Source organism: Calonectris borealis, chromosome 12 (genome assembly GCF_964195595.1).
Source record: "Calonectris borealis chromosome 12, bCalBor7.hap1.2, whole genome shotgun sequence".
Lineage (NCBI taxonomy): Eukaryota > Metazoa > Chordata > Aves > Procellariiformes > Procellariidae > Calonectris > Calonectris borealis.
Window position 1 is genome coordinate 1,832,217 of NC_134323.1, and position 21,821 is coordinate 1,854,037.

General features: G+C 54.2%; 1 protein-coding gene across 1 annotated transcript in view; it reads left to right on the plus strand.

Annotated features, from left to right (window-relative positions):
* The window catches only part of HYDIN (HYDIN axonemal central pair apparatus protein), a 160,160-nt gene that overhangs the window by 95,283 nt on the left and 43,056 nt on the right, over positions 1–21,821 (plus strand). The window contains exons 24-31 of the mRNA XM_075160949.1: positions 13,282–13,471; positions 14,759–14,875; positions 15,569–15,778; positions 16,673–16,810; positions 19,038–19,215; positions 19,716–19,846; positions 20,575–20,708; positions 21,601–21,737. Coding sequence (XP_075017050.1) covers positions 13,282–13,471; positions 14,759–14,875; positions 15,569–15,778; positions 16,673–16,810; positions 19,038–19,215; positions 19,716–19,846; positions 20,575–20,708; positions 21,601–21,737 — 1,235 coding nt within the window. The remainder of the gene's footprint in view (positions 1–13,281; positions 13,472–14,758; positions 14,876–15,568; positions 15,779–16,672; positions 16,811–19,037; positions 19,216–19,715; positions 19,847–20,574; positions 20,709–21,600; positions 21,738–21,821) is intronic.

Below are 21,821 nucleotides of genomic sequence, written 5' to 3' on the forward strand. Positions count from 1 at the left end.
GGAAATAACACCTACCAGCCGTGGTCAGGCTAGATGCTCAGGGAATAGGTGATCTCCACCAGTTTGACGCTGGGAAGGAGGCAATGTTCTCCAGCCAAGCTGGGACTGTAAGATGCTACCAACAGTTTTTGCGTAGCCCATAACCTGCAATCCTGCTTTATCTCTGGAGCTACAAAGCCATGCTTAGGCACTTGGACAAGCAGATCTATAACGTGACCTCTTTTCCTTCCCTGCCAAGCCTGTTTGTTGTCATCTCAGACTAAGAACCTACACAGGCACTGCCGCCAGAACGATGTGCTGCTGTCCCAGTCTCTTGCTGTTGCTTCGCTGTAGCCCCCGTACTGGTTCCCCTGGGAAGGAAAGCTGCTTTCTCAGACCTTGGCGGCCTGAGGCAAACACCACCTTGGTGAAGTGAGTTTTCACCTGTTAAACTGCCCGTCCCATGCACGGAACAGCTATTTAGCGTTGTACAGCGAAACGGCAGGTTCTGCTGTGGGTACAGGTGTCGGTGTCGGTGGGAGGACCTGTCTGAACATCCCCGGGGAGCAGGGCCGTCCAGCGCTGGTCTGTGGTTTCCAAGCCCAAGAGCAATCTTGCAGTCGTGCTGGAGCACATCAATAAACACATTTCTAGCAGTTCCTCCCTCTGTGGCCTCTCTGCATAGTACAAAAGTTTAGTCTGGGCAGTTTTAATTACAGTAGCAAATGGTTTTTCCATAATGCCCTAGGAAACCGAGCGAAGTTAACCATCGCGTATTGAAGTGCTGCTATTACAAATAATAGAGCTCATCAATAAACAGTTTTGTTTAGAGAATTGGGATCTGGCTGAGAGGAGACGACCTATCGGGAACTGGAAATGAGCTACGGCTATGAGGAGGTCTTGTTGGAGAAGACCTGGGCGCAGGGGTAGCCCAGTCACGGCTGGGTCTTACAGAGTAAAGAGTCTTTAGTGGGGCCCTTCTTGATGCGTGGCACCCTCAGGACAGACCCTAAAACGCAGAGGAAAGTCTGCAAAAGCAGGTGAAGGGAGGTGGGCAGGGAAAGGGGAGCAGGGCTGTAAGCGCTTCTTGGAGGGCCCTGTCATCTCTTGGTAAATTAGATTAAGGTTTAATTACAAGCTAAAGGGAAAATCCAATTTTGATGATAGAACAATGCATATATTTTATAATAACGGAGAAACAAGCACATTACAGCGAAGCCTGTGTGGAATTAATTTCCTCTGGGGCCACTTGTTGGCCCGTTGCCTGTTTATCTTTACTCTTATTTTTTTTAGAACCAATTTAGGTTTTTGGAAGCATGGATGCTGAATCAGTTTTCAGCTTCTAATTACCCCATCTCCACCTAAATTGGCTTTGCTGGACCTGAGCCTGCAGGTGCTCGTCCTTCCAGCAGACGCCGAGTCACCCATCTCTGCTGAGTCGGTGACGGTTGAGGGTCCTGAGCATCTGGCAGGAGGTGGCAGCCTCTGCTCCAAAGGGTTTGGCGTAGCCCCTTTGCGGGCTCGTTAGCACTGTGGACGTTACGACAGCTCTCTTTGCTGCTCTGCATGTTAATTAAGCAGTAATGTACTCTCTCCGGGTCCCTCAGCAGACACCATGTGATCCTCGGTGGCAGAGCTGGAAATGAAGAGAGTCTCCAAGCTATTAACACCTCAAATTGCTCATTAAGAGCCCGGCAGAAGGGCAGCGTGTCAGATATTATTTCTGGTCCACATTAAGCACTGTTGGTATTCTAAATTATCAGATCAAACTAACTCAGTCTGACATCGAGGGAATCAAACATCAGGTCTCATGAAGGTGAGATCAATGGAATTTAACCATCCATATTTCTAGCCTTGCTGGAGCCCATCATCAGAGACTCCCAGCATCAATCAGACACACACATTTATTTTGGCTAGGAGAGAAAAATGTTGTTTCTTTGCCTGGACAAGACTCTGTGTGCTTAGATCTTTTTTTCTTCTAATTGTTCAACCTGTTTTTTCCTCCTTATTCTTTAGTCACGGCTGCTACTTTGAGCAGAGCAATCACGTAAGTCACACAGTCCAACCGTTGCTGTGTGGTTGGACATGCCCAACTCAAGCCAACCCATGCCCCTTCTCTGACACTGCTGAGCCATGAATTTCTCGTGGTTCCTCCTCTTCTAGACCTGTGTGGTTAGAGACAGACTGAGAATAGTCTCTCCTCGCCCCTTGGACCTTTGGTAGGTCAAAGCTGAGTTAAGCCTTTGCACCACGAGGTTTTCTGCAGCGTTGGAATGGATCTCCGGAATCATCCAGCAGAAGATAGTAGATATGGAGCCAAATTCCAACATTTCATCATGTTTCTTACCTTAAAGGTTTCTTCGGCGAGGATTGGTTTGTCTTCCTTTTGAAGGGCAGTATCCAGCTCCTCAGCTTTGTTTGGGATTCCTGTCAAAAGGAAGACATTAAATCCAAAGGATATACAAGGATTTTCTTAGAGACCTGTGACAAAGGCTGCCAAAGGCTCGTCCCCAAACGTAGCTGTTCTCGAGAGTTTTCATCTTTTATCAAGGACGCATGACTTATTTACTTTGAGCATTGCTGTTCCTGCATCACCTCTTTGTCCCCTTCGTGCGAGACGTGTTCCCTCCTTGGGATAGAGCTAACGCACGCTGAGCGGTCTCCGTGTGCCAGGATGGATCAGCAGGGAGCTGCGCGCCTCCGCGGCACACGTCACGCCCCTCTGTCCGTTGATCTGACATCCCTGGAGAGTGGGAACTTCTTGGCTACAAATCCAGCGTAATGAATTGCCAATAGATTCTCTGGGGAAAGGGTTTGTTGAGCTAAACATGTAGAAAATGACTCTTTCCTCTCCAGCCAGGCTTTTCGAAGTCAATTTGTTTTGAACAAACCAGGAGTTATTCTCCTCCCGGGTGGGTCTTCCTCTAGCATTAGTAATTTCTCTCTCTCTCCTTCCGTGTCTCCTGGCAGGCTGCGCTGCGGGGACCCGGCGAGCCAGGTCCCAGCCTTGTTACTGACAAAAAAAAAACCCAATTCTGTGTTATATTTGATGGGGTTTTTGCTTTGTTGTTTTTATAACAAGGAAGAAATGGAAAATGCAGACAGTGAAAAACAGTGCAAGGCAAAAATCTGACAGCAGTGCTCTGTCAGCCACCGGAGCGGAGAGGTAGCAACATCAGCAGCGAGAATATACATCAGAAATGCATACATCCACCGTGGCCCTGATGCTGGCCAGTCTCAGACGAGTGACAGTAGAGCATACCCCTTCTAGGTTTTGGGCTTTGGTAGCCCCGTGGGTGCTACTTTTCCTGCTTAAATCCCGTGGGTGACTTAGAAAAGGAGGGCTGAGCCGTGATGGGAGTGTGGTGCTGAGCGCGTCCTTCAGCTGCCCGTGGTTTGGCAGCAGCGGTTTGGTCGCTGTAACAGAGACGTGGCCTCTTATTTCTTGGAGATGGAGTCTTTTGGAGGAAGGGCTGGGTGCCGGGCAGGTTCACCTCTGGGGTGGGGGTCTGGGTGCCGTGAGCGGCTTGTGGAGAGGCTCTGCGTGTGGATGGAGACACTGGGGAGCTGAAGCAAGGGAGACTTTAGGAAATTTGCCACCTGCTCCCACCCAGACAGGATGAAAAGTAAATACAGTGAGTGCCAAGGAGGGCTTTGGAGCCAGGACTAAGCGAGCGTACGTTGTTACCAAGTCTATATTAGAGACGTAAACCGGGATGTTTTGTGGGGGTCGGTGATGCTTTATCAGGATGAAGGTTGGGGGGTGATGCTTTCCCGTTTGCAGGCTTGGGGAAGAGTGGCTGGAAAGCTGCCCAGAGGAAAAGGACCTGGGGGAGCTGGTCGACAGCGGCTGAACATGAGCCGACAGTGTGCCCAGGTGGCCAAGAAGGCCAACGGCATCCTGGCCTGTATCAGAAATAGTGTGGCCAGCAGGAGCAGGGAGGTGATCGTGCCCCTGTACTCGGCACTGGTGAGGCCGCACCTCGAATCCTGTGTTCAGTTTTGGGCCCCTCACTACAAGAAGGACATGGAGGTGCTGCAGCGTGTCCAGAGGAGGGCAACGAAGCTGGTGAAGGGCCTGGAGCACAAGTCTGATGGGGAGCGGCTGAGGGAACTGGGATCGTTCAGCCTGGAGAAGAGGAGGCTGAGGGGAGACCTCATCGCACTCTACAACTCCCTGAAAGGAGGTTGTAGCCAGGTGGGGGTTGGTCTCTTCTCCCAAATAACAGCGATATGACGAGAGGAAATGGCCTCAAGTGGCACCAAGGGAGGTTTAGATTGGACATTAGGAGAAATTTCTTTACTGAAAGAGTGGTCAGGCCTTGGAACAGGCTGCCCAGGGAAGTGGTTGAGTCACCGTCCCTGGAGGTATTTAAAAGAGGCGTAGATGAGGCGCTTAGGGACATGGTTAGTGGGCATGGTGGTGTTGGGTTGACAGTTGGACTCGATGATCTTAGAGGTCTTTTCCAACCTTAATGATTCTATGTCTGTAAGCTTCTCTTCTCTACCTTCACCTTCAGCATGGGGACCCTCACCAGGCACCCTCCACCTCTGTGCCTTCCAGCAGGACACTGCTTTTTCCAAGCTCATTTGCTGGGAAGCTGCAAGTTTGAGACAACTTCTGCTGCCCCAGGGCTTCTGACCAATGGTTACGGTGTTGAACACCTGGAGGACTTCTACCTGGGCCATCGCAACGGAGGTTGGAGCCCAGAACGGTTGTGTGGGAGTCACTTTAACTATTACACTTGGGTTTTCTGAGGCTCATCCCCCTCCTTTGCACAAGGGTGACGGACCCCGAGAGTTTTCATTTGCCTCGGCAGCCCCGGGGTGTTGGCGGCATGGATTGAGGGCAGGGGAGGCGAAGGAGAAAGCATTACTTGGGTGAAAAACACTGCACGTCCCACCCAAGGCGCTGTCAGGCAGCTGACCGTCTCCCTGGCTTTGTCCTGTGCCATCAGGAAAGCGTGGAAGATGTCCATGTGTCATCCACCTCCTGAGCGGGCTGCGCTTGGATGGGGGTTGCCTTCTGGTTTTATAGCCGGTCAGCAAACGCTGGCTGGAGGGTGACTTCTTGCTCTGGCAGCGATGTTCAGTTAGCAAACCTGGGGAGCCGCCGACTTCTCTCTTTGCTTTCTGAACATCTTCGTTACCCGAGGCACACAGCGGGAACCCGGGGGACGTTTGCGTTGCAAGCAGCGTCCTTCTCCCTATAAATGCCATTGCGCCTGTGCTGCCTGGGTGGCTCGTGCTTTAATTCCCTCTGGGCTGCCGCTCAAGGCCCGTCTCTGCAGAGCTTTGCTGTTTATGAAACAAAATGTTGTGTTTTTTTCTTTTTTTTTTTTTTTAAATTATATTTCTTTTTCGGTTCCTGGGAACAGCTCGCTATCGTAGCCTGGCTGAGGCAGAGCGAGAGCATCGATTCAGGAACCGCTGCTGTCGCTTCCGCTTCATCTCCCTGGCAGAGCACTAAGGAAGCTGTCAGATGAAATCTGGGCTATTTACTCCTGTTTATTTGCTGACCTGCTCTCACTGCGTGTGGCAGTGATGAGTAAGGTGTCATAATTTTCCAGACCTCATTTCTCTTAATTTCTCCAGCTGTTTCTCGCCCTTCACTCTTTTCCTGCTTCCTGCAAGCTGTGCATCAAACGGCTTTCCGTAAGGGAAAATCCATCTGAACCCACTGGTATCGCTCTGCCCAGGAGCGTCGTCTCTAGTATCGCTGTGCTCTTTGCTGGTGCATCCCTGTCTTCACCAGGGTAGCTGAGAAATCTTTAAACTCTTCAGAATAGGGCTCAAGCCAAATTTGAATCCATGTGTCAAATCTTCACGTGTTTTCGGGTATAAATCTGCACTGGGGATTTTTGTGCCGATTCCTTCGACTCCAAGGTGCTTCCTAGTGCAGAAGTCATGGAGAGCCCAGGGCTCCTGCTGGTCCCATCTTCAGCCCTGAGCTGGCTTAGATATTCTATGATATGATAGACACAGATTTGCAGCAAAAACCCTTCCAGAATTTTGCCTTGTGTGGGGCTGGACTCTTACAAGACAGTGAAACTGGTGCTCGTCCTTCTGTACAGCCGCTCTTTCCCCTCGAGAGGCTGATACTGGGATGGTGGATGGGGTTTGGGTGGGTTTCAGTTCCCTTGCTGCTTACTGGCTGGATTAGGGCAGACGGGGAGAGTACCAGTCAGGGAGATGGTTTCCCAAAACTTCATCACGTATTTCTTTTTGAGCAAGGGTGGGATCTGCCCGGCGTGTGCCAGTGCTCTGTTTTCCTGTTGTATCACTGAGGAGGCAGGAGATTGCCCCAGCGTGGAGCAGAAGCAATGCTTGCTGTTCCTCTAAAAGCCAGGTGGCCAAAGCCAGAGTTTCGGTCCCCCAATGGTTTCTTTGCCAATGGTTCCTTTGGCCACCAGCTCCATGTGCTCTAGGTGAGGAGCCACTCCGTGCTGCGATAGACTCTGACCCTGTTAAAAAAAAAATCATCTCTCAGCAGCTGGCCCACCTCTTCATCCCTGAAAGTAGCCACAGTGTGAAGAACTGCCCTTACTACTGCCCTTATAGCTGCGCAGGAGCATCGACTCATGGAATCATAGAATATCTAAAGTTGGAAGGGACCCAGAAGGATCATCGAGTCCAACTCCCTGCTCCTCTCAGGACCACCTAAAACTAAACCGTATGACTCAGAGCATCGTCCAAATGATCCTTGAACTCTGACAGGTCACCGTGCTGCTCGCAGAAGCAGGTGGATTGTGTCTGCCCATTCTAAAAACAAATAGCAATTGGGTTAAGAGAGCGTGGACCCAGGTTCAAACAGCCCAGGTGAGAACTTCGGGATGTTGAGAGTGTGTCACCATAAATCTACATCTCCTGACTCGGAGAGGGAGGCAGCCAGGGGCAAAGAGAGAGGAAACCTTTAGCTCTCCGCGGCGCAGCAGCCTGGAGAGGACTTCAGCTCGCAGGGAGGTTTGATGGGGCTCTGCGAAGCGCGGGGCAGCCCGGTGAGATGCCCACCCCAGAGTTAGCGCTGTGGGATGGTGCAAGGAGGATTTATTTATTCCCCACCGTCGTAGCAGAGGGAGGCAGGGGTTCCCGGGGAGTCGGGCACCCCAAGGGTCCTTCTGGGCCAGCTGGCGTGCCATGCATTTTCGAGAGCGCCTAACTCAATTAACACTGCCTTTTCAGCCGCTCTGCCCTCGGGAGAGTCGTCTTTCTCCTCTGTGGGAAACCTTTCCAACTGTGAGCTTGCTTTGCTTGCTTCCTCTTCGGTGGTAACTGTCCCTTCTCCCTCGCCCGCTTGCCTCCGTCACCCCACACTTGTCCTCAGCCGTCCCCGGTGTCGCCTGGACCGGGCCAGTGCTGTCTGGTCATCCCTCGCCCAGTCCCCGGGGAGCTCAGTGGGGCCACTGGGCTGTCAGCGTGTTCCCGGGAGGACGTCTGCCTTGCCCTCGGGGAGGCAGGGGGTAATTAGGTTGTACTGTGCGAGTGACCTTTAATAAGAACTCAGCAGCGATGTTAACGAGCCTTTTACGCAGGGTAGAAGCCATGCGCAGCCTTAAATCTGTGATTTCTGCTGGTGTGAGGAGCCCTGCCCTTTCTAGACAGGGGATGGATGGCGATGCCGGCTACTCAGCAGAGTGAAGCTTCAGCGTCTGTCTGGTTTATTTTGGGATGCGACCCTAGGAAGTACATTAAACCCGAGGGTTTTTTTGGTTTGGTTTTTTTTTTTTATTTCTGTGTTCGTTATTGTTGCTGCTTTACCTTCTCCTGCCTTTCCCTGCGGTGACCCGCTGCAGAGTCCTGCTGGGAGGGCTCGCCGGGCTGTGGCATCGCTGCCTGCCCGGGAGGTGCCGGGCAGCCCGCGTCAACGCGGGCCGGTGGAGACACCTTCTGGGGTTCAGCAGAAGTGGTCGAGATGAGCAGGGATGTTTCCTTCTAGGTGAGGGCTTCAGGACATGCTCCGTCATTTCATCTCCTTCTCCTCGCTCTGCTCCGAGCACCGCGGAGGGAGGGTGGTGCTGGCCGGCAGACAGAGAGGCCGGCAGCCGTGCCCTGAGCTTGTCCTTGTGGTTTGGTTTTCCTGGGATGCAGCTGCAAGCCACAGGGCTCTGGAGGTTGCTTGGCCAGGGGTTGCGAGCTCTTTGCGTGCCGCCGCGGGGTGCAACGAGGCGCCCGGAGCACAGGGGTCCTCGACCCCCAGGGTGCCTCAGCTCAGGCTTGAGCTACTCTTTGGCTTCTTGGCCTGCCAAGGCCACCCAGTCTGCTCCCGACCATCTCAAGCTGTGTGCTGGTCATCCCTTTCACCCACTTGTTGAGATCTGGCTTCAGTCTCCTGCAGCCTTCACCTAAGGAGAAGGTAGATCAAGAATCTCTCTCTTCCCATGGCTGGGAGCCTTCTGCTTGCCTGCCTGATGCACCCAGGACCAGCCTGCTGCTCTCAGCTGGTTTGCTCAACCAGTTCTTTGGCTCCCCACTGCTTCTTAATAGTTTTAACCCTTGCAGCCGTACCCTGCGTGGTTTGCCAAGCTCTCAGGCTTGCCCCCATGAAGACATCTTAAAATGGCGAATGTCCAAACCCCTGCCACAAAGACGGCTGGAGCTCCTCTCTCCTCCTTTGCTGTCAGTTATGGGAGTCCATACAGTCGTCTGTTTGCAGAGCTCATTTCTGAAGTAGTTGGTAAGGTTGTAATTGATGCTGATTACTTTAAATAGCATCTCCAAATTACAGCTGTCGGGGCTTGTTTGATTTTGAACAAAGACTACAAATTGTATTTATTGCTAGAGCTACTGATTTGTTCGGAGGGACCTTTGGCCAGAGTCTGATCGAGAAGTATTTTTCTGTTTGCTAGAGAATCAGGAGCTTCCTACCGCCTCACCCTATGCTTGGAAATCACCCGGCTGATGTCCAGAGCATGAGGAAGCAGAGAACGTAATGGGTAACGCTTTGCCGCCGGTAAAATCAGTGCAAGACAGAATAACCCCAGTAAAGTCAGCGGGGACTTCTTCCAGGGCTGTAACTTGTCACGAGAGGCAGGTACTGCTGCCTGAGGCGGATCTCCCCGCTGTGCCAGTGGTGGCTGGCCCTCATCCAGCTTAAGCTGGACCAAAGTGGCTGGGGAGCTTTAGCACCTGCACCCTGCAAAACCGGACCAGCCCCATCCCGTGGAAGTACTCTGCGAGAGGCACGAGCTATGTCAGAAGGAGCTTGGGGGACCTCGGACCCTCCCCTGACTCTTCTCGTTGAAAGTCGTGGTACAGTTGAGGTCTGTGGGCTTCAGCAAGAAGCTTTCGGTTCACCCCAAAATCAAATCCCGTGGCTTCTGCTTGAAAGGTGCTGGAGAGTTTTGGTTGCTGCTCCAGGAACATGGGATACTTCACGTCTTCTCGGTAGTAGCATCCCTGCATCTATTCCTACACCATTTCTACTTTCAAACAAGAAATCAAAATTCTCCCTCATCTCTCAAAACTGACTTTTTTTTTTTTGCTTAAATAAGTAAGTGGCCGTTAAAACTGCATATTAACTGCAAGCTAATTAATACTCGGTCACAGTGGAACGCTCGCTGCATTCAGATGAACGCTGAATCCAGCTTAATCTTTTCCAGCGTGTGCAAGACAGAAGTTGGAGGTGTCGGATCTCGCTGCAGCGATGTTGCTTCTCTTCTCCGTCTCTCCAGTGCCTGGTCTGAATTTCAATGGGTGGTTCAGTAAATACACAAACCTTAGATTAACAGAGGAATTTATCCTAGCAAAGAAATAGGCTTCAGGGCCATCTTTTAATAGTTGCTATTGATGAGGGCAAACCATCACCACCACCTTCCTCAGCTGCTGGCCGGGGGGCCCAGCTCGAGCCCAGTGTTCCCACACAGTGCACTGGGAAGGTTTTCACTCCTGTATTATATTATTTTGCTTTCAGTTGCAAACACCCTTGGGCTGTCTGGTTTGCTCCAAAGTGCCTTTTTAATATGCATCTGATGGCCCGAAGGAGAAATAAAAATGCATCGTAGGGGCTTGTAAGCCTCTTTACATGCCGCGTGGGCACGCGGTCTCCGGTCCTTTGCCCTGTGATAACCTGAAAAGAGCTCGTGCTTTGTTGGGAGGTTTGTTTTCACCCGGTGCCTAATGGGTGCCCCAGCGGGTGGTCCTCGGGGGCCTGGGCAAGGATGCTCCGCAGGTGGGTACCATGTCCTAGGGAAGCAGTCGCAGCACTGTTAAAACTCCTGCATTTAATGCGAAGGGGTGGTGGCTTCTGGCACGTGTCCGTGGTGCTGGCCGGGGCTGCAGGGACCTCGGGCGTTCCCGTTACAGTTTGGGAGTGACTGTCTTGATGTTGCCAGCTCCCGCACAGCCTGAGCCGGGGGGGTCACGTTGTCCCGTGTGAATCTTCGCGTGTAGTCTGCAGAAGCGGTGTGATTTCTAGCTCCTCTATTTCGGGAGGCGGGTGTGGGAAGCGGTGTGAAGCTGTGTCCCTAGCAGGCTCAGAAAACAGGAGACAGGCTGAGATACTTTTTATTCTAATGTCTAGGAGGCTGGGGACGGTGGGTGGCACGAGGTTGTCCTGGCCCCAGCAGGAAGGACTGCTCTCTCCCTGACGTCTGCCCGTGCTCCCGTTCAATCCCCCCTGTTAATTCCTGGATGCGTTTTGTCTCATCTGAGGGGTGGCCGGGTTGGGTGCGGCAGACCCGGAGGGGTTAACACCTTGCTTTCAGCCCCTCCAGCTCCCGCTGTCCTGCCTGTGTCGGGGGGCTCCTTGCCTCAGCTCCACGGTGCCGGCGGAGGCACTTCCAGAGCCCTTGGCCCCCCGTGGGATAGCCCCTCCGCAGGGGGAGGAACCGCTTTCTGCTCTTCGCCTTCCTCCCTGCGCTCACAACCTTGGCCTGAGGGTGCGGGGGGATGCCCAGAAAGTCCCGATTCACGTCAGAGAAGGAGCTGCCTGAAGCCTGGGCCGATGCTGAACATCTCTTGTTATCTTCCCCTTCCTTCTCCTTTTCTAAGACAACCTTTCCTTCAGCGCCAGGAAGATTTCTTGTCCCAGGGGTCAGCTTTCCATCGACACCTTGGGCTCCTCGCTCCCTCCCTTTTCACGTTACGCTTGTTATTTATTTTGACTTTCCCCCGCTGGAAAAAGTCCCTGGCTGTGCTTTGTGCTTCTCTGCAGCAGGACTCGCTAATCACATCATCTCCCAGCACCGGGTCCCACCGGGCTTCTACTTCAGAGTGAAAAATATTGTTGTTTGGGCACCGCGATCCCACGAAGTTGCCTCAAACCATTCTATAAAACTAAAGGTAATTTAATAAATGATTATGGATTTTCCATCTCGGGAGTTTACCTCTCCTCAGGAGTTGTTATTAACCCGCAGTATTTATCACAAGGGGCTCCAAGAGCCGCGCTTTCATTTCCTCGCTAGGACGGGTCGCAGCTAGCAGTCTGGGGACAGCCCCCGCCATGATGGCCAGACCCGTGCGCTGAACTGGTGCGCGGACCGGTGTGTAGCTGGAGGGCTTTGAGGTGCTCCCGGCCCTGGGTGTTTGCACCCCGGCGCTGCAGGCATCTCCCATGTCTGCAGGGACAGGCAGGGTGCCCGGAGGCACCCTTGTTGCAGCCGAGCTGGATTCATCTCACCCTTACGCAGACGCCCGAGGTGGCGGCTGCTGGAGGCGTTGAGCCGTTCGCGCACCCCGACAAGACGTGAAGGTGCCTCGGCTGAGAGGAGCGAGGGTTGCACAGATGGGACTGGAGATGGGGGATGCTCTGCAGGGGCAAGCGAACGCCTTCGTCCCCCCCGGTCTCGCGTCGCTCTTCCACGCGGACAGTGCCGAGGTCTTGCTCGGGGTCCCGGCAGCAGGCGGAGGGAGGGCTGCGGAGGAGCTCGCCTGGGCCAAGCCTTGTTCTTGTGCACGGTTGCAGGAAGGACAAGTCCGGTGGGAGCTCTCAGGTTCTGAAGAGCAGAGCCTCTAATCCAGAAATGAAACCCAGCCTTAGATAATAAGCTACAAAGCTGAAGACAAATATTTCTCTGGGAGCATGTCGTTAAAGGCACTGCCTTTCCAGCTGGGAATGAAGCTCCCAGGTTGCTGTAAAAAATCTGCCTTGTTTGCCTACGGGGAATGCTTGCAAATAGGGACGGTGACAGGCAGGCACGGCTCGAGCGTGTCCCTCACGTGGCACCAGAAATACCGGCAGAGTTATTGCCAGCACCTGCTGCGATTTAAAACGGGGAACATAATCTGAGTCGCCTGGGAACGTCTGAAAACGTTAAACCGGATACTTTTGACTGACAGATGTTGGCCAAGCTATAAACTGAGCTCTGTGGGTAAAACAAGCCTTGCTGAATCATTTGCCAAGTCGATCCTCGAACGTTTTGCGTTTAGAACCTGCTGGGGAGGTAACCGCGCCGTCGGTAAGCGCCACACGGGTTATAACCTTGTTTCGGCAGAGCTGCCCCCTTTTAGCGCGAGGTGCAGGGAGAGACGTTGTTTTGCAACCGGGGAATTTCTGCGGCACAGCGGGGAGCTGAGTCTTGTCGTCAACGTTTGCTGTATATTGATTAAAAATGACCAAAACTTCCTCCCCCAAAATACTAATCGCTGCTGCGCTGGAGCTCGTCAGGGATCAACGGGCTGTCTAATTGTGAGTCTCTGCCTGGAATTGTTTGACGTGTCTTTCCGTGTCACCGGTGGCCTTGCGTGTGCGAGGGTGGCCCGTGGTGGGCTCCGTGGGTGCCCCTGAGCCGCGCTGGGCTCGGTCCGGCCAGGGCACGGCAGGCTGCAGGCTCCGTCTTGGAGAAAGCCACCAGCATCGCCGCTTGCTCATACTGACCCGCAGGTAGCCGTCAGGGGAAATATTCAGGATAAGTATCTCGTAGAGCTGCAAAATTTCTCGCTTTGGCCCTCTGGGTGCGTCCGTGGCGGTGGGTGCTTTCAGGAGGGCACTGGTGTGTCTGTACGGGCTCGTCGCTGTTCGCATCTGCCCCTTTGCGGCTCCGTCTCACCTTTTTGCACGGTTTGTCCGTCTCTTCCTTTCCTGCTGCGCTTTTTGCCTCCCCGCAAGGCGTTCACCTCTGTCCCCTTCCATTCCTTGTTACAACCAGCTGCCTGCACCGCTGCTACGCCAGCAGCGAGGCGTGCGGTCCCCTGGGCAGCCCCGAGCGCGGACCTGCTCCATCCTGGTTTCGGAGCTGGTGGGTCAGACCCATCGCCGAGCTCGCACCGCCAGTGCCCACCCAGGGGCCGCATCCTGCCGAGGAGCTGCTCGTGCAGGTTTCCTTCCCGCTGCAGGTCCGTGACCAAAGTTACGTTCTTTTCCAGGTTCAGCCCTCTAACACCTAAATTTTTCATCAAACCCCAACCACCGAAGGAGGAGGGAGCCTGGTCGGAGCGCTCGGCGTCTGCAGAAAGCAGCTCCAGGGATGGGGGTGCGCAGGAGCCAGCCGAAGCCCTGGGAGCAGCGGATCCTGCCCAAGAGCCAGCAGATGCAGATGACTCCCTGAAGGCAAAGGTAGATTTTCCTGCACGCCTACCGCCTGCGTTGCCCACCCCCCCCAGGTTGCCACCAAAAAGCCATGCTGGTGCCAACCTCCCTTGTTTCTGCCCTGCTGTCACGTGCCCTGAGAGCAGGGATGGCAGCAGGGCCAGCGGAACGTTTTCAGGTAGAAGCATGGAATCATCTTTATTTCCTGCTTCGTTGGCACGTACGAACAAATAAACCAGGGAAATGCAAGTAGATGTGGCTAAGTAGGATCCAAAATTGCTTCAAAGGATACATCTGGATTGCAGCTTCATCTTCTGTGGTGTCGTTGTATCAAGGCAATATCTATATAACGTCCCTGGGGAGGTGGGAGACCATCGGCCTAGGAAAGGTGTGGTTAGCGTCTTTGGGAATATACGCTTGGCAAAGCTTTGCTAGGTTTGAAAATGTGGAGACGACAAAGAGCATCAAAACATGAGAAGACTCCGCCCTCCCCGGTGCTTCATCTACTGGGGAGATGTAGCCTGATTAGGTCTAAGGACGTCCCGTGAATATTCTTGCAGATTCTCCTCCAATCAAGGACACAGCACAAAGCGTTTCTTCACGTTAGCGAAGAAGCACATATTCTTAAACTTCAAGAGCAATCACAAAGCCCTCATTTATAAATACGGGTCAGAAGCCCAGGGATGAGGTTCCTTTTGAAAGATGGCACCTCTGAGGTTAAACACCTCAGAGCTGAGAAGCTGCTGCAAGACGGAAAAACATCTCAGTTGCCTTCTTCAGGAAGGTGTTGTTCGAGAAGAACGCCTCAGAGACCCTCAGCTCTCCAGCACTGATGAGCGCGTGAGATGAAACCTGAGCACCATCTGAAGTGGGATAGTTGTGCCGAGCACTTTCGAAGTCTTTATTTTCCTGGTTTCGATCGTCTTGCTTGCAGCTATGTTCTGGTTTTTGTCATGGCAAGCCTAACCTGTCTGGGTGTGGGTATTCTCAGCGTGTTCCTTGGGCAGGAGCAAGCAAAGCCGGGCGGGCATGAGGGTGCAAAATGCCCTTGAGGCCTCTGCCAGGACTGAGTGCTGGGTGCACCCAGCTTCCTCGGGCAAGCTGGCGCGTGGGGAGTGCAGGTGGTGCCCAGGTCTCATCTGTGGGTGGGCTTGGACCCACGCTCAACTGATGGCATGGACATACCCCTACTTGATTTGCACCTAGGACCCATCTCAGCTGCTCCTGGCTTGACGAGGTGGTGGAGCCTGCAGCAGACTGGTCTCACCCAGACCAACCAGTTGCTTACTGCAGCCCACGGTGCTTGTTTTCCAGCCGCTACCATCCACTGCTGCGGAGCTGGAAGGAGCCGCGGAGACTCAGAGCCCGGTGGTGATCAAGGAATTGATGCAGTTCACGGAGGCAGAGCCCCTCGCCTTGGGAGTGGAGGAGGTAAGTGGGAATCTGTCTCGCTTCTGCCTTTCCAGTGTGGCCAGTGGTTACTGGTGGCCCTCGGCGCTGCTCCCAGAGCGGCTTTGCACCCCCCCGAGCACGTCGCGCAGCGCTGCTGAGCAACTGGTCGTTGGAGGGGACGTGCGGGACATGTCATAGGGCTGACCGAGGACGTCACCTGCGCAGCAGCTGTGGAGGGCGTTATTCATCTTGTTACTAACCGAGTGGTCGATAGGAAATTTCGGCTGTCGCTTTTGCTGTGGCATCTTGAGAGAGAGAGCGTGCAAACCGGAGAGAGAGTGAAAAGCATCAGGAGTGGGATGAGCTGGGCTGGAGGCCTCCCCTCGGCTCCGAGGGCTTTCACCTCCCAGCCTCGTGTTCCTCTAGAGGCAGTAAAAGGTGTTTTTAAAGGCAGGTTCTGCAGCGGAGAGAATTCCTTGCTGCTAGGAGACCTCCCAAATTACTTTAATGTAGCGTATTAATTAATGTGTTAATTAGCGAGCATGGGAGAAGATTTTTCCCGTGGCTCCTCTGCTGGAAAGTGTAATGGATGCAGGATGAGATTAGGGTGATTTTGCCTGTGTTTGAGGAAGAGGCCCCTCCAGCCATGTCTGTCCTTCGCTCCAAGCCACGGCTGCTCTTCTGCATCAGTTGCGATGCTTGACATCTCCATCTCTCCCCCCCTACCTCCAGGTTTTCGACGTCCTGCCGCTGTACGGCGTGCTGCAACCGGGCGAGAGCCAGCGGGTCACGTTCACCTTCTTTGGCCACGCGAACATCGTCGCCCGCGTCATCGCGGCGTGCAGGGTGGAGGGAGGCCCGACCTACGAGATCGTGCTGAGCGGGGAGGCTTCGCTCATCAACTACCTCCTCGACATCACCGAGATCGACTGCGGGCTGCAGGTGCTGCGCGCTTCTCTTGGCAGAGGTCCTCGAAACCATCACCAGCGGGTCGCTGCCCACCTAGGGCTCTCCCCCCTTCCCAGCTACTTTCTCAGTCGTATGGCTTGGAAGTACAGCTTTTGAGTGGTTCGTCCTGCATCCAAACTGGTTTTTAATGGCCATCTCCACCCCCCACCCTCCCAAAGCTGGGAATTCCTCCTCTTCAAGGTCACTAACGCTGCCTCCTGGGGCAGGCGGGGTTCCAGTGGTCACCTCCAGAGGGACGTGCCCCAAGACATCCATCCACTGATCCGCTCCTAAAGCCTGAGGTCCAAGGAGATGCTCTCTTTTAACGCTCTTGATTAATCAACAAAATAAACCAGGGACGAAGTTAACTTGGGCTTCCAGTCACTGTAGCTGGAGAGAATGTCTCAGAATGATCCCTGCTTTACTTCTTTTCAGTTAAAAACCCCACCGATGTTTCCAACTCTTGGCCCTCTCTGTGTGGCACTGTCTCCCCTTTTGCTGTCACCGCAAGCCCTGCAAATACTTGCACGCAGGATGCCTTTTCTCTTCTGCAATGTCGTGATGCCTCCTCCTGCGTTTCAGCTATAGCTGTCAGATGACACCTTAAAGTGCAGAGGGCTTGGATCCTCTTTGGGTTTTTTTTATTACTGATCTTTTTGTGGTTGGTATTGCCCCTCCGCATAAATATCTGTTCCTGTGTAGGGCTGAGAGGTACCCTGTGGCTGTGGGTCCCCCGGGCTAAGCCGGCAGAGTCAAGTGCCCATAGCTCCTCTGCCCCTGCTTCTCTCCTGCTCTGCGTTCATCTGCTCTCATCCCAAGGAAAGCAGAAGGAGATTCCCAGCGTCAGGTCTGTGTCTTCAGCTTTCCCCTCCTCTCTCCTCTCTTCAGCTGTTTAACGAAGTCACCGAAGCAGAGGTCACCCTGCGGAACAGCGGGAAGGTGGGATTCACCTACGTGGTGCTAAGCCCCAGCGCGGCCGCTGCAGAGAGCCCCCTGCCCGGCGTGCCCCGGGTCGTGCCCAGCACGGTGAGTACGGGGGTAGCACAGGGGAGTCACCCCGGCCCTGTCGCAGGCTGCCCAGGAGAGCGTTATAGGGGAAAAAGGAAAAAAGGAGGGGGAAAAAAAAAGGAAGGAGGGGAAAAAAAAAGGAAGGAGGGGGAAAAAAAAAGGAAGGAGGGGGAAAAAAAAAGGAAGGAGGGGGAAAAAAAAAGGAAGGAGGGGGAAAAAAAAAGGAAGGAGGGAAAAAAAAAGGAAGGAGGGGGGAAAAAAAAGGAAGGAGGGGAAAAAAAAAGGAAGGAGGGGGAAAAAAAAAGGAAGGAGGGGAAAAAAAAAAGGAAGGAGGGGGAAAAAAAAAGGAAGGAGGGGGAAAAAAAAAGGAAGGAGGGGGAAAAAAAAAGGAAGGAGGGGAAAAAAAAGGAAGGAGGGGAAAAAAAAGGAAGGAGGGGAAAAAAAAGGAAGGAGGGGAAAAAAAAGGAAGGAGGGGGAAAAAAAAAGGAAGGAGGGGAAAAAAAAGGAAGGAGGGGGAAAAAAGGAAGGAGGGGGAAAAAAGAGGGGGAAAAAAAGGAAAAAAGGGGGAAAAAAGAGGGGGGGAAAGGAAAAAAGAGGGGGAAAAAAGGAAAAAAGGGGGAAAAAAGAGGGGGGGGGAAGGAAAAAAGAGAGGGAAAAAAGGAAAAAAGAGGGGGGAAAAAAGAGGAAAACAACCAAGAGAAAACCCTCCAAAGCAGCCAGCAGAGACCGGGCTGTGAGCGGTTGCTGCTGGGGGGCTGAGGCGGTCAAGCCAGTGTGGTCCCAAGAGACCCCCTTACTGGTCTTGGCTGGCGGGGGGCTCTGCTCTGGTTCAGCAGCCGCCGGCGGGAGGCTGGAGGGCTCGGGCGGCCTCGGGCCCGGCGGCCGAGCTCTCTGGCTGTGCTGGCGCTGCAGCCTGACGGTGCGGGCCCTCCTGAGGGATCCCTTACCCCGGCTGTGTGATCGGACGGGATTTACTCCTCGTCCCCGCCTGTGACAAACCCTGCCTCCCCCCTGCCAGCACTAAGCAGGACTTAAATACTCTCTTGCTTGGGCATGAAGCTCCTTCGCCAGAAACCGTCACAGCCCCTGTACCAGTCCCCCATCCTCCGCAGCGGCTTTGTGGGGCAGGGAGGGGGGCCAGGGAGGAGCAGCAAGGAGAGGAGTTTGCAGCATCCCCCCATCCCAGCTTCTCGGTCCTGCGTGGACGCCTTTGGGCTGAAGCAGCGCCCCTCTCTTTGTCCCTTTTTGCAATGGGAAGAGGAAGCCCCATGGCTTCCGCGTTTCCTCAGGCCCGTCTCCTCCGAGGGATGAGACGCCGAGGCCCTCTTCCTGCCAGCTTCCGAAGACGCAGCTCTGCTCGGACTGGCACAGTCGTGGCTGTAACCGCATCGGCGGCTTGGCAGGGCTCGCTTTCGCTGCAGCTGCCTTGTGCGCTGGGCTAAGGGCTCAGGGGACCCGCTGGCAGGGTCCGTCCCGCTCAGCAGCTTCTCCCTGCAGCGTGGAGGGGAGTGGGGAGCCGAGGGTCCGGCCCAGCGTCCGGAGGGCGAGCGGAGAAGAGCTGCGGCTCTCTCCTGTCACCCAGAGCCCTGTTGCTGTCTGCTTGCATTTGCTCTCGACCTGGCTGGCGTAGCCCGGGGCTCGGACAGCACTTCTGGAAGCCCGGAGAGGAGGTGCCCTTCCCGGCAACACTTTCCTCCCTGGATCTTGTCCTAGTCCGTGCTCCAGCATTTCCAGAGATGAATGTTCGCAGGTCACCGTGAGTCTGGATAGGTTTGTGCGCCCTCGGTGCAACCATGCAGGCAGGAGACGTTTGGTGGGGGTCATTAATAAGGGGTCAGGCCCTTCGCCGCCAGCCTGGGAAGCACCGATGTGCTGTGGCAGGAGCTGCCGGCCCTGTTGACAGCGCGGGCGCTTCACTCATCTTCCGTGGCGGCTGGCGAAAGAGCTTTTATTTGTTCCATCTGGCTCTTGCTAGCAGAGGGTAAACACGCTGAGCAGAAGAGCTGTGCTCTTGCTGAGCGACGGGCAGCTGTGCTGTGGGAGGGCATCCCTGCAAGCCCTCTGAAGGCCATACTGCATCCTGGTGTTAGGAGAGCTTTTGGGTACAAGAAAGCTCGAAGGCGATGCTGTCTGATACTTTCTTATCTTTGAGAACCCGTCTTCTCTTCTCAGCGTGTCTATGGCCTGGGCTATCCCTCCACCAAACCCTCTTTGGTTGCGTTCCCTCCCTCCTCTCCCTCTGCAGGGTTACGTTGGACCTGGCAAGGAACAAGTGCTGAAAGTCTATTACCTGCCGGGGGTGCCTGGAGTCTTCTGCAGGACTTTCCAGATCCAAGTGGGTCACCTGGAGCCAGAAGAGATCTCCCTGAAAGGAGAAGGGAGCTTTCCCAGGATCTACTTGGACCTTCCCAGGAACATCAAAGGTGAGGACTGCCTGTCTGCTCCCCAGGAAGGTCCCCTGGTTTTTCCCCCCGGGTGGGCAGCTCACACCTACCTCCACCAAGCCTGGAGGTATCAGGGCTGTGGGACCAACGCTTAGCCCTCTGCTTCCTGAGTCTCTAGATGCCCACGTGGGCTTTGCCCCAGGAACCATCCTGCAGAGCTTGCCAGCGTATCTGTTGGTGGCCTGGAAAGATGATGGCTAGACAGAAACGCTGGGAAGGCTGTAATGCAGGCTGGCAGGGACTTTGGCAAGGTTGGATTCGCAATCCCATTGCAGGGGATGAGGTGCTCCTACGTGGGGAGAAAGATGGGTGGGAGTGAACGCCAGGATTCATAGAGGAAAAGCAGCATCCACTTTCCATACGTTGCTTGAGGAATGTGTGTCTGGGAGAGGCCAGCATCGGGGGAGTGGGGCTTCCCAGCTTAAATGGGAATGGCACTGTGCCCAAAACATCTATTTGTGAATGTTTTCTTCTTGCAGGGAACGAAAAATATGAGAAGATCCTCAAAGAGGCAAAAGAAAAGATGGAAAAAGATAGCCAGAGAGATGAAGCAGTTGTTCTGGGGGAGGCTGCGGCCGCGGAGCCACCCACGGACGACTCGGGCACCATGGTGAGAACGGCTGCTGCCCCGTTTGGCACGTGCCACCGTCCCGCTGTGTCACTTGGGCCCCTTGCACCCAGCAGCAGGCTTCCCTGCTGGCCCTTGGCACCTCCCGGCCCGTACCTGACCGTGATCATGCATCAATTCAGCATTGCCCCGGGGGGGCACTTCTGGTAGTTGTCCCTCCCGTAGATGCACCAGCTTCCTGACTACTCCACGGAGAGATCCTGAAGACCACGCTCAAGTGATTGGATTTATGGTACTTTGATGGAGATGCAGCTCACTGCTGGGGTGTTGGTTGCTCACAACCCGAGCCCTGCCAGGTTTACAGAGCTTACTAGCAGCAGCCTGACGGTGCCCTGGGACTGTGTTCACCTCCAAGAGGCACCAGCTTTATTGTGGTTCCTTTTGGAAAGAGCTTTTGTCCAAGCTGCTTTGGCAGTGGCTGGGGGCAGGCAAATACTTGGAGCACTGGAAGGTTCCCGGCTTGTCCGTCGGTTTGTCTGGCCAGATCAGCTTTTATAACAGTGACTGGGCAGGCAGAGATGCTGGAGTTCCTTTCCCTTCAGATAAGGTCCTGGCTAAGAGAGGGGGAGGAGGTGTCACAGACACTGAGCAGTGAGACAGGAGGACCCCATCACCCTTCTCAACAAGGGCAGGGTGGGATCCTCTTTCAGAGACAAGCCTGTCCCTTGGAAGGACCTTTGCTAAACAGCCACCGTTTCTGCTTTCCTCAGTTTGACACTCGGCTGCAGATGCAGATGGAGCAGATGCTGATAGAGGAACATGCCCTGGAGCAGCAGAAAGCTCTCGCCTCCGGTCCCCCCGAGGACACCGCCTTTGACCAGCGTGCTCGTCGGAGGCTTCTCAAGTTAGTGGGGACTGCCGTATCCTACTTAGAGGCACCCCAAGGGTAACACTCAGCGGATACGGCTGCTCCTGAGAGCTCCTTGTGTCTGCAGAGCTGGGAATAGCTGGGGGCTTCAGAAAGGGTCTGATCCTGATAGCTTTGACGTGCTCCCTGTGAGCAGCTGAGCGTCCTCACCTCCAGAGTGCCACCCTGAGCTTTGGAGGTGCTCAACTCCCCACAGATGATGGGTTCTGTTCTTAGAGCTGAGGGGGTCCAGTGCAGACCACCAAGCCCGTCCAGACAGCACGGACACCATCCCTGCTGACCAGCTCTGAAAGAGGCAACTCAAAGCTGGCGTCTTTTTTCCAACAAAGAGATCACAGCAAGCAAAAAGAGCAGGGAGTTGCCTAGGTATTAGCTGGACAAAACCCTAAATCGGGTGGCTTGGATGCTGGTGGGACTGCAGGGCTTACCTGGGTAACTTGGGCCTTCCTCCTGCTCCTTCGTGATGAGGCACGGGCACCATAGGCTCCAACTCAGGAAGAAGATGCTCTGCGAAACAGATCGCTTCTGTGTTTTCCCAAATGGGATTGCTCTGGAAAAGGACCTTCCCGTGAATCTTGTAGGTGTTGATTACTGCATTACCGGTGCTCCTTTGGGGACAGATCTGGTTGCAGAGCAGTGCAAACTGATTTTATGTTAAGGTCCCATTGGCAGCTAATAAAACCTAGGACCTACGCTCCCCGTGACTTACCAAAGACTTATCACCAGGCGGTCAGGCCTTGGGTTTCACCAGCTAGAGTTGAGTTTTTATAGCAGCGAATACAGAAATATCCACTTTATTCGCATCTTCCATCCAGTTGGAAACGTAGCCAGGCTGTGGTGCAAGGGCTGTCCTTACTCCTCCTTTCAGAGCTGAGCTGCCCGAATACGTCCTGGACTTTGGCTACGTCATTCTCGGTAACATCCACACGCACATCGTGAAGATCACCAACACCGGGCAGTTCCCCGTGTCCTTCCACGCCGATGGACGGGTCCTGTGCAACACAGGTAACTGGTGCTGGAGAGACTTCACGTGGGCTTGAAGGAGCTGTCTCTGACAGGTTGGCTTAAGCCACTGGACATGGGGAGGTT